This window comes from Notolepis coatsorum, assembly GCF_963971535.1.
Source record: "Notolepis coatsorum genome assembly, chromosome: 18".
NCBI lineage: Eukaryota > Metazoa > Chordata > Actinopteri > Aulopiformes > Paralepididae > Notolepis > Notolepis coatsorum.
Window position 1 is genome coordinate 1,472,801 of NC_140182.1, and position 16,048 is coordinate 1,488,848.

The 16,048-nt window shown below is 45.3% G+C and overlaps 1 protein-coding gene across 1 annotated transcript in view; it reads right to left on the minus strand.

Moving 5' to 3' along the window:
- Positions 1–16,048, minus strand: part of asb15a (ankyrin repeat and SOCS box containing 15a) — a gene marked incomplete at both ends in the record, with an annotated part of 54,506 nt that continues 38,458 nt past the window's right edge. Inside the window, 3 exons of the mRNA XM_084334473.1 lie at positions 1–188; positions 1,926–2,917; positions 4,522–4,649. Of these exons, the coding sequence (XP_084190599.1) occupies positions 1–188; positions 1,926–2,917; positions 4,522–4,649 (1,308 nt within the window). The remainder of the gene's footprint in view (positions 189–1,925; positions 2,918–4,521; positions 4,650–16,048) is intronic.

Sequence of the window (16,048 nt, forward strand, 5' to 3'; positions counted from 1 at the left end):
TCAGACAAGGTGGTTTGTCATCCTTCCAGACATCTTGGCACACAGACCGCTGTCCTTGAACAAGAGATAGTCTTTGAGTCTGAGTGGCAGGTGGACAGAGTTCATGACACAGGGGTCAGCCAGTCTCCTCGGGGTCAGCCGTCTCCTGATCGTGAGTCTGCACCAGTGGGACAGAGAGCGGGGGTTACCTGGGAGAGAGAGGGGAGAGAGAGAGCGGGGTTACCTGGGAGAGAGAGGGGAGAGAGGGGGGGTTACCTGGGAGAGAGAGCAGAGAGAGGGGAGAGAGAGGGGGTTACCTGGGAGAGAGAGGGGAGAGAGAGAGCGGGGTTACCTGGGAGAGAGAGGACAGAGAGAGAGGGGGTTACCTGGGAGAGAGAGGAGAGAGAGGGGAGAGAGAGGGGGTTACCTGGGAGAGAGAGCAGAGAGAGGGGAGAGAGAGGGGGTTACCTGGGAGAGAGAGGGGAGAGAGAGGGGGTTACCTGGGAGAGAGAGCAGAGAGAGGGGAGAGAGAGGGGGTTACCTGGGAGAGAGAGGGGAGAGAGAGAGCGGGGTTACCTGGGAGAGAGAGGACAGAGAGAGAGCGGGGTTACCTGGGAGAGAGAGGACAGAGAGAGAGCGGGGTTACCTGGGAGAGAGAGGGGAGAGAGAGGGGTTACCTGGGAGAGAGAGGACAGAGAGGAGAGAGAGCGGGGGTTACCTGCGAGAGAGAGGACAGAGAGGAGAGAGAGCAGGGGTTACCTGGGAGAGAGAGGACAGAGAGAGAGCGGGGTTACCTGGGAGAGAGAGGACAGAGAGAGAGCGGGGTTACCTGGGAGAGAGAGGACAGAGAGAGAGCGGGGTTACCTGGGAGAGAGAGGACAGAGAGGGAGCGGGGTTACCTGGGAGAGAGAGGACAGAGAGGAGAGAGAGCGGGGGTTACCTGCGAGAGAGAGGACAGAGAGGAGAGAGAGCAGGGGTTACCTGCGAGAGAGAGGACAGAGAGGAGAGAGAGCAGGGGTTACCTGGGAGAGAGAGGACAGAGAGGACAGAGAGAGGGGGTTACCTGGGAGAGAGAGGACAGAGAGGAGAGAGAGCAGGGTTACCTGGGAGAGAGAGAGGAGAGAGAGCAGGGGTTACCTGGGAGAGAGAGGACAGAGAGGAGAGAGAGCGGGGGTTACCTGCGAGAGAGAGGGGAGAGAGGACAGAGAGAGGGGGGGTTACCTGGGAGAGAGAGGACAGAGAGGACAGAGAGAGGGGGTTACCTGCGAGAGAGAGGAGAGAGAGCGGGGGTTACCTGCGAGAGAGAGGAGAGAGAGGACAGAGAGAGGGGGTTACCTGGGAGAGAGAGAGGAGAGAGAGCAGGGGTTACCTGGGAGAGAGAGGAGAGCGGGGAGTCAGGCGCTGAACAACTACTGTCACATGATCAAGCACTATTTGTCTATTTATGCAAATGTATGTAAATTATAGCTATTTTATTGCACTGCTTTTAGTCTGTGTACACTTTTTGCATCGCTCATATTCTGTCTCTTCTTATACTCATTTTATGTCTGCACTTTATGCATCGCTTTTATTTACTCAGAAACCTGTTAATAGTCTTTTATAGATTGTAACGTCAGAAATCTATTATAATCGATGTCAAGTGTGGAAAGGCGAAAGTGTGCTTTTCATGTTGTCAGAAATCTATTGCGATATTTTTTTAAATGGATTTTAATGACAGAAATCTATAAAAAGAAAGACAAAAAATCCGGGAGGTTTTTAATGTCAATTCTCTGAATTATGCCAATTTTATGCTCATTTTATGCTAAGTATGTCTATTTTGTGTCTACATTGGGCTGCAATTATTGTATGAAAGGTGCTCTACAAATAAAGTGTATTAATATTATTATTATTACGGTCCAGTTAACCCTGAAATCTACTCCACAGTACAGTACCACGGTCCAGTTAACCAGGAAACAGAGAGAAGGAGCGGTAACCAGGAAACAGAGAGAAGGAGCGGTAACCAGGAAACAGAGAGAAGGAGCGGTAACCAGGAAACAGAGCGAAGGAGCGGTAACCAGGAAACAGAGAGAAGGAGCGGTAACCAGGAAACAGAGAGAAGGAGCGGTAACCAGGAAACAGAGAGAAGGAGCGGTAACCAGGAAACAGAGCGAAGGAGCGGTAACCAGGAAACAGAGAGAAGGAGCGGTAACCAGGAAACAGAGAGAAGGAGCGGTAACCAGGAAACAGAGATAAGGAGCGGTAACCAGGAAACAGAGAGAAGGAGCGGTAACCAGGAAACAGAGATAAGGAGCGGTAACCAGGAAACAGAGAGAAGGAGCGGTAACCAGGAAACAGAGAGAAGGAGCGGTAACCAGGAAACAGAGAGAAGGGGCGGTAACCAGGAAACAGAGAGAAGGAGCGGTAACCAGGAAACAGAGAGAAGGAGCGGTAACCAGGAAACAGAGAGAAGGGGCGGTAACCAGGAAACAGAGAGAAGGAGCGGTAACCAGGAAACAGAGCGAAGGAGCGGTAACCAGGAAACAGAGAGAAGGAGCGGTAACCAGGAAACAGAGAGAAGGAGCGGTAACCAGGAAACAGAGAGAAGGAGCGGTAACCAGGAAACAGAGAGAAGGAGCGGTAACCAGGAAACAGAGCGAAGGAGCGGTAACCAGGAAACAGAGAGAAGGAGCGGTAACCAGGAAACAGAGAGAAGGAGCGGTAACCAGGAAACAGAGAGAAGGGGCGGTAACCAGGAAACAGAGAGAAGGAGCGGTAACCAGGAAACAGAGCGAAGGAGCGGTAACCAGGAAACAGAGAGAAGGAGCGGTAACCAGGAAACAGAGAGAAGGAGCGGTAACCAGGAAACAGAGCGAAGGAGCGGTAACCAGGAAACAGAGAGAAGGAGCGGTAACCAGGAAACAGAGAGAAGGAGCGGTCGGTCGGTAACCAGGAAACATGGCTAGTGTTACAGAATTCGGAACTCCTTTTGTTTTTAGACTCTGATATCTTGAGCTCCTTGACATTTAGCCTTTATCCTATTTTCATACCAGCGCTCGTTTCCCTATGCTTTCTCTTTTGTTGTTGTTGTTGTTGTGTAACAAGCTTGAAATAATAAACAAACCTGTTCAGCTATAAAGAATGAGAGTACTGGAACAGTGTTAAATTCAAAGTGTTGTATTAACCAAAAGGAGGATCAAAATAAATGGGGCACCCCATAGCAACGTATGGTACAACAAAAATCATCTCAAACCAATAAGAACGGTCCTGTCAGCTTTACAGTCCATTAGCCCCAACATAAATGTTACTATGTATAATGTACCGTGTATAATGTTACCCTGTATGTTACCATGTATGTTACCATGTCTAATGTTACCCTATATGTTACCATGTATGTTACCATGTATATTACCATGTATAATGTTACCATTTATAATGTTACCATGTCTAATGTTACCCTGTATGTTACCATGTATGTTACCATGTATATTACCATGTATAATGTTACCATGTCTAATGTTACCCTGTATGTTACCATGTATATTACCATGTATAATGTTACCATTTATAATGTTACCATGTCTAATGTTACCCTGTATGTTACCATGTATGTTACCATGTATGTTACCATGTATAATGTTCAGGCCTACCAGACCATGCAGCCTGCATGGTATAGCTAGTAGTGTCCAACCACACTCAAACCTTTGAGTGTCCAAAAGGTGATAAGTCCTGGATTGATCCACATCTTAGAAAAAGAAGTAATCCACTGGGAAACACCACTGTAGCTGAACTGTCCTTGGTTACTGGAGAATCTTTTAGGAGGCCTGGAAAAATCTCCCCTTCCTCTCACAATAGCAGTAAGAAAACAAAACTCCATGAGGCCATGATTCCAATCCAAGATGGCCCCCTGATGGTTAGGACCGCCCCAAACCACACCCATACCTGGAATCTTAAAGGTCAAGTGACCCAAATATGCTGACATTGGCATATCCTAACATATTGGGCCCACACTTCATTTATCAACACATTGACATATTCTTCATAAAGTAACGCATGTTACAGTTGTTCTTAGCTCTATTCTATTTACATCTTTCAAAAATGTTCTTATGTTCCCCAGTTGCTATTGCATGTACATATGTGTGTTTTATTACATGTAGATACCAACTATTTAGCCTGTTTTATTCTCCACCCACCGATCATCCATAGCAACACTACCATCACCGACATCCAAGAAGGGAGACCCCCCCTTTAACCCTAACCCTAACCCTTTGAACGGCCCTTCTAAGGTTTCTCTCCTCCACATCGCCTGGTGGTTTTTTTCCTATTGCTAGGTTTTTAGTGAGTTTTTCCTTACCTTCGCTGGGAGTGTTGCGTTTATTTATTTTACATTTATTTTGGATTTCATGATGGGTTTATTATTGTGATGTTTCTTCTTGACTTGTTTAAAGAAGACTTGTCCGGCCCATAGGGACATTGACTTGTGATTGCGGGCTTTTACAGATACATTTGATTTGATTTAGAGGACTATGAAGAAGCTTACCTACTGTGTTGAAAATGTGGGGCCACTCTTTGCATGTCTCCAGGATCCTGGTGAGTTTCCCACAGAGAGGCACATGGCTGACGTAGTCGAGGAGGATCACCACGGTGCTGCCTGCCAGGGGCCGCAGCCAGGAGACGCTGAGCAGGTCGCAGAACTGTGGAGTCAGGAGGGTCACTGGGGTCGTCAACAGGTCACTTAAAGGGGCACTTCACCAATAGAATAGAATAGAATAGAAATACTTTATTCATCCTGGGGGACATGTGGCTACAGATGGCTCACAGTAAACAGTAAACATGTCACGAATAAGAATAAATTAAAAAAAATTAAAAAATCGAGCGGCTGGGTGGCGCAGCGGACATTGCACTCGTCACCGACACAACCGGTCTCTAATCCGGCTGTCGGCGTTGCCTCCGGCTTGGGCCGGCCGCCATACTGACTCAATTGGCAGAGTTAGCGGGAGGGGAGTCGACGGGTGGTAGTCTGGTCGTTGTGAACAGCGACTCCTACAGGTCGGTCAGGGCGCCTGCACAGCAGAGACAGGAAAATGGCGGGGGGCAGTGTGAGCCTCCCACACGTTACTCCTCGCCAATGAGAGTCCGCGCTGGCAGGTGAAAAGATGTGACTGGCTGCCTCCACATGTATCGGAGGGGGCATGTGATGGGCTTCTATCCTCCCTACAACCGGCCAGTGGGGGGCACATGTGAGCAACGATCAGGACAGGGGAGGGAGAATTGGCACGAGAGGAAATTGGGATGGGAGAAAACCACAGAAAAAGGAGGAGAAAAGTAGATAAAAAATATATATAAAATCTAAAATATACAGAAATATACAGTAAGTGTACAGTAAAAAAGTGTAAAATTGTACAATGTTGGTTTAAAAGTAAAAGTAAAAGTCCAGGTAGATAGTACTGCCACCCTGTGCTCAGTGATGCAGTGAGGCACAGTGGTGCGTTCTAAAGTCTGATGGCTGTTGGAATGAAGGACTTCCTGTGTCGCTCAGTGTTGCATCTTGGGAGTGTTAAGTCTAACACTGAACATGCTCCTTCTATCAGCCAAGTCTTCCAAAATAAACAATGTTGATTTAATTTGCACATAATCTCACACACATCCATGAATGCTAAACGGTTTTGCACACATTGATTTGGTTTGACAGTTAATTGTAAATGAGTTTGAATATGGCCACCAGTGATGTCATTGGGTGCAGGGCTGGCTCTGACCAATTGGCTGCCCTAGGCAGGATTTTATCTGGCGCCCCCTTGCATCACAGTTTATTCACTACCAATAATATTATACTGTAGAATATCCTGTTAACGTTCAAAAGCACTTATATGGTCCGTCCATCACTTCGCCCCGTCTGTCGGCCTAACGCTGTATTTTTGACACATCGTTGAATCTTGAATGGCCGCAGTTCGATTGACACAACCTACTCAACCTATCACGTGCTTCCAGTCTCGGGTTACAAGGCCGAACAGCGAACAACCAATGAGCGTCGGTTTCGGACAAGTTGCCACGGTATGATTGACCATTTTTGTAGCCAATGAAATTCTGGAGCTAATGGTATATATTACGTGAGGGCTGTTCTGTTCCACACGGTGAAGGGAGAGAAGAAGACGAAGAAGTTGTTTGTTCGGAGAATTTCTCACTCGCTGTCCAAATGAATGAGCCGTTGTAAAACACTCCTTTTCCATGGGATTGTTATAAACGTTGGACTTGTACTATAGATAAGACTTCAGTATTTCGAAATAACTAGTAGTATTAGTAAACATTACAATTTTTTTTTTAATGTTGTTGTTGTCCCCTCTGGGTGGTGGCGCCCTTAGCATTTGCCTATACTGCCTATGCCTAGAACCGGCCCTGATTGGGGACATTGAATCCCTGTGTTAATTACAGCTCAATGAAAGGAAGTCCCTGTAAGACAAGGTATTGCTACTTTTTCATCTATATAATTTCATAGTGCTGTAATTAACACAACACAATGATTCAATGTCCCTGATAACATCACTGACTGGTGGCCATATTTAAACTAATTTACTCTCAATAACTAAATGAATATGTGCAAAACTGTTTAGAGTTTTTGGATGTGTGCAGTGTTGGGCAAGTTACTTTTAAAAAGTAACTAGTTACAGTTACTAGTTACTTCTTCCAAAAAGTAACTAAATTACTTACTCAGTTACAAATTATAAAAGTAACTAGTTACTTCAGAAAGTAACTATTGCGTTACTTTCAAGTAAATTTTTTACATAAACAACATACACAAATCTAAACTATTTTAATGTTGCTGTGGGACAAAGTGAGACTAGCCTCCAATCAAATGCCATGTATGTAGATATTATAATTACTATGTTTATATAGTGGATCATACAAATACAAACACAATAGATGTTTTTGAACTTTTGATATGTATTGCCCCTCAACAGGCCACAACTGGGCAACATTAAATGATGCTTGTTACAACTCTCCTAAAGCATCCAACGCGGTACCGTCCAATGGCGCACTGTTTTTTATTTTCGGCACTATTTTCTCATTTTTAGGCGGAGGGACACCATTTTTTGTGGCCATATTACGAACACCGGCCCCCACACACACAGCAAGTATCAATCCGCAGCTCTGACCAGAAGTCTATAAAAAAACCTGTCAGCGATTGTGAAGATGATTGTTAGGATAGCGGTTCAACATCTGGGATTGGAAGGTCTGGACTGGGAGGTGGTGTGTGAAGAGTTGGCTGAGGGGGCTGCGAGGGACAGGGCTGCGAGGGACAAAGCAGCCCAGGATAAGATAGCAGGGGGCAAGGTGGGTCCCGCGGAGGGGGGCTCAGACAGGAAGTAGCAGCAGTAGCTGCACTCCAATGGACAATGTAGGTGATGACGGGGTCCAGTAGAAGAAGAAAAAGAAGGTGAAGAAGGAGAAGAAGGAGAAGAAGAAGAGCCCATAAAAAGAATTGCGGAGGGCAGTAATACGCCTCGATGCGTCTACTCTGCCGGAAATTCAAATAAGAAGAAGAAGAAGAAGCTCCCGTTTTCCAAACTTTCCTCCAGAGCGAGCGGTCGCACAATGAATTTTCTCCGGGGATTCTGCGCCTGCCTGTACATTTCGAAACGACCGTGTAAGTACTGTGTTTACTAATCTGTTGAACTTCTTATAGCATTCGTTAACTTTTATGACCGTCTATAGTGTTTGTGAGATGTTTTTACAGAGATTCTGGTCATATTTTCCATCAAAAATCTTGTTTTGAAATCTACCGTGTGCGACTAGCAATTTCCCCCCAGGGAGAGTTACCTGTGAGTTGGCTAACATTCAGCGCTAGCTGCAGGCTAACGGCAACACAGTTGTCGTATTTATTTCGCAAATGCAGTGTTTTCAAATAAGCCACATTGCTGTATTTAGTGTATTCATTAGTGGGTCATATTCCTATATGTAACATATCTCATTTTATCAACTTAGAATTGACGGCAGTGTCTAGATGCTGGAACTAGCTCCCATGCTAATAGCACCGGCTGAGATCCAGGAAGAGCGCCGTCATTCCCCTACCCAGGACAAAACGTTCAAGAAGGGCGAGGTTCTAGAAGGAAGACAAGGCTCTATGAAGATAATGGGGTAAGTTTGAAGAAAATTTTTAACACACACATGAACGTTTTATAATTATCATCACAATATGTAAATAATTTTTATTTTTATTTTTTTTGTCAAATCTAGTTTCATTAATTAATTAATAACTTTTGAACAATAGATACTATTTCTAATCTGTCAGCTGTTCTATATTACCAACAAGATTGTCTACATTCCATTCAAGATACATAAATCTGATTTAAGCAAGGAAAGTGTAATTTAATACATTTTTATCTTCCAAGTTTAATTTCAACAAGTTCAAGTGCAACTACATATGAACCATAATAATAAAAATTATGATGATAATCATACACTTATTTTATATCATTGGAAAGCCCTAGTTGTTAGCTTTAAAATGGCACCAAATATGAGGTACTTTGAAATACCCAGTAACTAATAATCTATCACAAACCAATACAATATCATGTTCAGGGATTTCCTAAATACAAGAAAGCTCTGGAAGAGTTAAGCACTATACCAAAAATAAATAACGAATATATGCTGATTGATTGAACATTTTAATTAACAGATTGCAGAATGGGTACAGTACAGTACAGCTCAATACACACAATTGTTAAGGGGATGCAGACCAGAGAGACTTTCGTCTTGTTTACATCAGGGTCCCCCATTTTCAATTCATGACATTTATGACATACACAACATACAGATATAAGAATCTAATCTAATCATCTAAACAAATCTAATCATGACATTTAAGACACGCATGACATACAGATAAATATATATCTCTGACTCTGAGCACCTGAAGACTGTGCTATTAAACCAGGAAGTGCAGCACTATGTCAGCAGAGTAGAGCCTCCACTACTGTAGTGCCCTGCGCTGCAACACAACTAACACAAGAGTGAACAAAAAACGCTCATGGACCCGCAGTCTGTCGTTGACTGCTCGCTTGTGTTGTTCGTTGGATTAGTTTTAATAACGGTAACGGCGTTATTAAGATTGGAAGAGTAATCTTACTTGTTACTGAAAAAACTAACGCCGTTATTCCCATCACTGGATGTCACAGTATGATGTCATAATCAAACATTCTAGAACATTTGTGATGTCACAGTATGATGTCATAATAGACATTCTAGAACATTTGTGATGTCACAGTATGATGTCATAATCAAACATTCTAGAACATTTGTGATGTCACAGTATGATGTCATAATAGAACATTCTAGAACATTTGTGATGTCACAGTATGATGTCATAATAGAACATTCTAGAACATTTGTGTAGAGTATATATTCAACAATTCTCTCAGAAGGGCTCAGATCTCAGAAGACAAGTGAAAATCTCACTTGTTTCCGGCTATTTGTCTGTAAACTTGAATATATTCTGTAGATACAATTTAAAATCCCCACATGGAAAAGGAAACAATGTCCTGTACAATCCTTAATGAGCTGCCTCTGGAGGGAAGGCTCTGTGATGTGGTTATTAAAGTCAAGAGCACTGAGTTTAATGCCCACAAGGCCCTCCTGTGTGACTGCAGTGACTATTTCAGGTAAGTTTAGCTTGGTTCAGGTTAGCTTGGTTCAGGTTAGCTTGGTTCAGCTTAGCTTGGTTCAGGTTAGCTTGGTTCAGGTTAGCTTCAGGTTAGCTAGTAAACAGATACCATACTGTACTTTTACTGTAAACAGATACTATACTGTACTTCTACTACTGTACAGATATATGCTGTACTTCTACTGTAAACAGATACTATACTGTACTTATACTGTAAAAAGATACCATACTGTACTTTTACTGTAAACAGATACTATACTGTACTTCTACTACTGTAAACAGATATATGCTGTACTTCTACTGTAAACAGATACTATACTGTACTTCTACTGTAAAAAGATACTATACTGCACTTCTACTGTAAACAGATACTATACTGTACTTCTACTGTAAAAATATACTATACTGCACTTCTACTGTAAACATATACTATACTGTACTTCTACTGTAAACAGATTATACTGTACTTATACTGTAAACAGATACTATACTGTACTTCTACTGTAAACAGATACTATACTGTACTTCTACTGTAAAAATATACTATACTTCTACTGTGCTAAGACCCTATACTTCTACAATGAACATATATTACTACACAGGACAGAATGTTGCTTACTGTTTACTCATCAGATATCTCTATACTCTGTGTCCCACAGAGCCCTCTTCACTCGCTGGAGCGACTCAGAGAAAGCAGTCTACACTATCCCTGGGGTGTCCCCGGGTATGATGCAGCTCATCATAGAGTACTCCTACACACGCTTTGTGCCGGTGACAGCAGAGAACGTGGCAGAGCTTCTGGTGGCTGCAGACCAGCTTCGCGTCACTGGCATAGTAGGAGCGTGCTCTGACTTCCTAGAAGGCCAGCTGTCTCTGGAAAACTGTGTCGGCATCTGGAGGTTCGTGGACATCTACTGCTGCCCTGACCTGAGGCGCAAGGCCCATCTCTTCATTGTGTGCCACTTTGAGGAGATGTTGCACGTCTCACAGGAGTTTGTGGAGCTGTCCCTGCAGCAACTGGTGGACATCATCGAGAGGGATGATCTGAACGTGAAGAGCGAGGAGACGGTGTTCGAGGCCGTCCTCCGTTGGATCGACCACTCCCGTGAGGAGCGTAAAACACACATCCCTTTGCTGCTGCCCAAGGTAACTAATTGTATTACTGTGCATTACATTAAGGGGAGACCACCCAGGGGGAGAAAAAAAAATAAAGGATGAAATCATTTGCAAACATCTTAATTGTTTAGAATAGTCAAAAAAAGAAGGTAGCATAATTTTATTACCCAAACAGGGGCGTGGTCTATTCAAAATGGCCCCTTTTTGCATGTTACCCCAAACAGAATTTAGAAAAAATGTATGATATATAGATATTTTCTCATGGTTTTTCATGTTACTATATTAAATACGGAACTTTTTGCTAGAGGATTTTTTGATATGCCACCCGAACAGGAATTTATGACCTTTTATGACCCCCTAGTCATACATTTTTTTTTGCATTCATCTTTTGTATAAAATGTTCTAAAAATCTGGATGAGTGATATATCAAAAAATCCTCTAGCAGAAAGTTGTGGTATATGGATAGGAGGAAACGTGGCCAGTTTGGTGTGTGGAGGTACTAGAGAAATTGAGATTTTTTGTTTTATCTGTAATACAAACTCATAAAATCTCGTTGAGAAAAACGCCTTTAAAGTTTTGTATTGTCTGTAAATCAGGCTATGTATGACATATCAACAAACCATTTGGCACAAAGAAGCAGGATATAGATATGAATAAAGGTGGAACGTTTGGTGTGTGTAGATGCTAGGGAAATGGTACATGTCTACCCTTTGGGAAAACGCCTTCAAAGTTCTGTATTGTAAAATGCCATACATTCTTTTTTTAAACCGCTATTTACAAACACAACACCCAATCAAACCATTAGTAATAGACAACCTAAACACATGCCTGATAACTGAATAACATAATAATAATAATGATGTAGTAGTAGTAACAGTTTAGTAACAAACAACACAACCGCACTTTCAAAACTTCACGACGAGGTAAACAAACAACAGATAGCTAGCGTTGACGCTGCCATTGTGGTTCTGGGCGATTTCAACAGCGCGCATCTTAAAAAGGTGTTGCCGAATTTCTATCAGCATGTGACCTGTCCCACCAGAGGCGAGAACATATTAGACCATGTATACTCGCAATTTAAGAATGGGTACAAGTCACAGGCTCTTAGCCCATTCGGTAAGTCCGATCACGCCGCCATATTTCTTTTGCCAAAGTACAAACAAAGTCTCAAGCGAACGCCGGTGGTCTCGCGAGAGGTTAAGCATTGGACCGTGACGTCAGAGGAGTCACTCCAAGCTGCACTTGAATGCACAGACTGGAGTGTATTCCGTGATAACACAGCCAATATTAACGAATACACTGAAACGGTGCTTGACTATGTCTGTACTCTGGTAGAAGAAACAATCCCCTCCACCACAATTAAAATCTACCCAAATCAAAAGCCCTGGGTAGACAAATCCGTCCGTGAGGCTCTGAAAGTGCGCACATCAGCATACAACACCGGGCTGGTGACAGGCAACATGGAAGAACACAAGATGGCAAGATACAACGTCAGGAGAGCAGTAATAGAGGCAAAACGGCGCTACAGGGATGACTCTAGAGGCATGTGGCAGGGCCTCAGAACAATGACAGATTACAAAGGCACCTCCCTCAAACTGAACAGTGACATCTCCTTAGCAAATGATCTCAATTCCTTCTATGCGAGGTTTGAGGCTGTGAATAAAAACACCAGCCTACAAACCATGGCAATGGGGGGGGGGGGGGGGGGTCTGCTGATGGAGAATCAGTGTTCAGGGTAACAGAGCATGAGGTGAGACGGATCTTTAAAAAAGTGAATATCAGGAAGGCAGCAGGACCGGACGGCATCCCCGGCCGCATCCTAAAAGTCTGTGCCGACCAACTGGCCCCGGTATTCACTGACATCTTCAACCTGTCCCTGGAACAGGCTGTCATCCCCACCTGTCTGAAGAAGTCCACCATCATCCCTGTACCCAAAAAATCTACGCCCGCTTGCCTCAACGACTACCGCCCTGTAGCCCTCACCTCCATAGCCATGAAGTGCTTTGAGAAGCTAGTGAAGGGCTACATCTGTTCCTCCCTCCCCATCAACCTGGACCCTCTGCAATTTGCATATCGCCCCAACAGGTCCACGGAGGACGCCATAGCCCATGTGCTGCACACAGCAGCATCACACCTGGACAAGAGGCAGGGGAACTATGTGAGAATGCTGTTCATCGACTACAGCTCAGCATTCAATACCATAGTCCCCTCCAAACTCATAGCCAAGCTCAGGGACCTGGGCTTGAACTATGACCTCTGCCAGTGGGTCTTGGACTTCCTGACGGGCAGACCCCAGGTGGTAAGAGCAGGCAACTGCACCTCCTCATCCATCACGCTCAACATAGGGGCCCCCCAGGGCTGTGTTCTGAGCCCCCTCCTCTACTCCCTGTACACACATGACTGCGTAGCACAGCGGAACAACAACACCATCATCAAATTTGCTGATGACACAGTAGTGGTGGGCCTGATCTCTGCCAACGACGAAAGGGCCTACCTGGAAGAGGTAGAGAATCTGTCACAGTGGTGTCAGGAGAACTGCCTCTCCCTGAACGTCAGCAAAACAAAAGAGATGATTGTGGAGGTCGGGGGTCAAGGACTACAGCCCCCTCAGCATCGACGGGGCACCGGTTGAGAGAGTGAACAGTTTCAAGTACCTCGGAGCCCACATATCCGAGGATTTGACATGGACCACACACATTGACAGTGTTGTGAAGAAGGCACGACAACGCCTCTACTTCCTCAGGCGCCTAAGGAAGTTCCAAGTCAGTCAGAAGATCCTTAGGAACTTCTACTCATGTACAATAGAGAGCATCCTGACTGGCAACATCACCTCCTGGTTTGGGAATAGCACTGCACAAGACCGTAGCAGACTACAAAGAGTGACACGTTCAGCCGAACGCACAATTGGAGGGGGGCTTCCCACCCTCCAGAACATTTACAACAAGCGGTGCAGCGGTTAGGTGGCCGAGCGGAGATTGCGTTCGTCACCAACCCCGGAGCTGTGAGCTGGATTCGCCTGTTCGAATCCAGCTCACAGCTCCGGGGTTGTCACCAGCTTGGCTGGCCGTCTGCACTAATACAATTGGCTGTATTAGAGGGTGGGAGAAGCTGGCGGGGTGGGTCCGGGTCATTGGAAACAGCGACTCCTACAGTTCGGTCGGTGCGCCTGCTAAGCGCGGATAGGACTCGAGGGGGATAGTGTGGTCCTCCCACACGCTACGCCCCCTCGATAAGAATCCGCGCTGCCAGGTGAAAAGAAGCGGTGATTGGCTGGACGTGTGTCGGAGGAAGCACGTGGTAGCCTCCACTCTCCCAGATGATCTGACTGTGGGGGGTAAGTGCGCAGCGACCAGGAAGGGACTGGGAATTGGCATACGACTAACATTGGGATGGGAGAAAATCGGAGGAAAAATGGAGGGGGAAAAAGAAAAAAAAAAAAAAAAAAAAAAAAAGCGGTGCAAGGGGAAGGCTAAGAGAATTATTAAGGACTCGAGCCACCCGAACAACTGCCTCTTTGAACTGCTGCGGTCAGGCAAGCGATACCGGAGTCTTAAGGCGAGCACAGAAAGACTCAGAAGAAGCTTCTATCCCCAGGCCATCAGGCTGCTAAACGAACAATAAACACTATGCAACAACCATCAAATGCACACAGCACACACACCCACACGCACACACTCACTTAAACAAACAACACACTGCAGCACCCACTCTCCACACTTTAGATCACACAAACACACTTTATATCTATTGATAAAGGATTTGCACTACAACTCGTACACCTACTGTAAATTGTACCTAAATTGCACCTCATCCCATTTCTGCCTTGCACTATATAGTATTGTATATTAGTACACTGCACAGTATTGTATATTATATGGTAACTCAGTTACGTCTATTCTGCATCGAACACTGTACATATGTCTATACTGAACACTGTGACCTCATTTTTTTTTACTTCTAATTTACATGCTATACTATGTTATTTTATTTCATACTTATCTTGTCTTGCACAGTCTCTGGAGCGTAACAGTAAGAAGCATTTTGTATAAAAGTATTCTGTACTTCTGTATGACAACTATTAAAGAAACTTGAAACTTGAACCGATTACTGTACCCCCTAATAGGCAAAATAAATCCTCCTCCAAAGGCTGGACCAACTGGGTGTTGAGGGCACAGCACTTGGCTGGTTCTCCTCCTACCTCACAGACAGACACCAATTCATCTCCCTCTCCGGCCACACCTCCTCCCCCTCCCCAGTCACACAGGGGGTCCCCCAAGGCTCAGTACTGCTCTTCATCTGCTACATTCTCCCCCTTGGTCACATCATCCGTAAATACCACCTCAACTTCCACTGCTACGCTGATGACACCCAAATCTACATCAGTACACAATCCCCCCACAGCCCACCCCTCAGTCACATCGAATCCTGCATTACCGAACTCCAAACTTGGATGACTCACAACTTCCTCAAACTGAACAGTGACAAGACTGAACTTCTGATTATTGGCACCAAAACCACCCTCACCAGATCCGGACCCATCACACTCACCATCAACGACTCCACCATCACTCCCTCCCCCCTAGTCCGAAACCTTGGTGTCCTCCTTGACCCCACCCTCTCATTTGACCCCCACGTCCGCTCAATCGTAAAAATATCCTACTTTCACCTCCGCAACATTGCAAAAATCCGTCACTGCCTCTCCCCCCCTGCTGCTGAATCCCTCATTCACGCCTTCATCTCCTCCCGCCTGGACTATTGCAACTCCCTCCTCACTGGTATCACCTCCCGCTCCCTCCATAAACTGCAAATGGTCCAAAATTCTGCCGCCCGCCTCCTCGCTAACACCCGGTCCCACGAACACATCACTCCTGTCCTCCACTCCCTCCACTGGCTCCCGATCAAACACTGCATAAACTTTAAAACACTACTCCTCACCTTCAAAGCCCTCCACAGCCTGCCCCCCCCCCCTACCTGACTGATCTCCTTCTTCCCTACCGCCCCACCCGTTCCCTCCGGTCCTCCTCCACTGCCTCCCTCACTGTCCAGACATCCAAGCTTAAAAACTTTGGAGATCGGGCCTTCTCTCGTACTGCACCCCGACTCTGGAACTCCCTCCCCCAGTCCATCAGAGACTGCCCTACACTCTCCACCTTCAAAGCTCGCCTCAAAACCCACCTGTTCTCCCTTGCCTTCAATCCCCCCACCCATAAACCCCCCCCCTCCAACCTGATTGATGTCTCTCTCCAGTCTTTTTGTGCCATCATGCTGTCTTCCCTGTTCCCCCCATGGTCTCATGTTCCTTTTTTTTTTTGTTTCTTT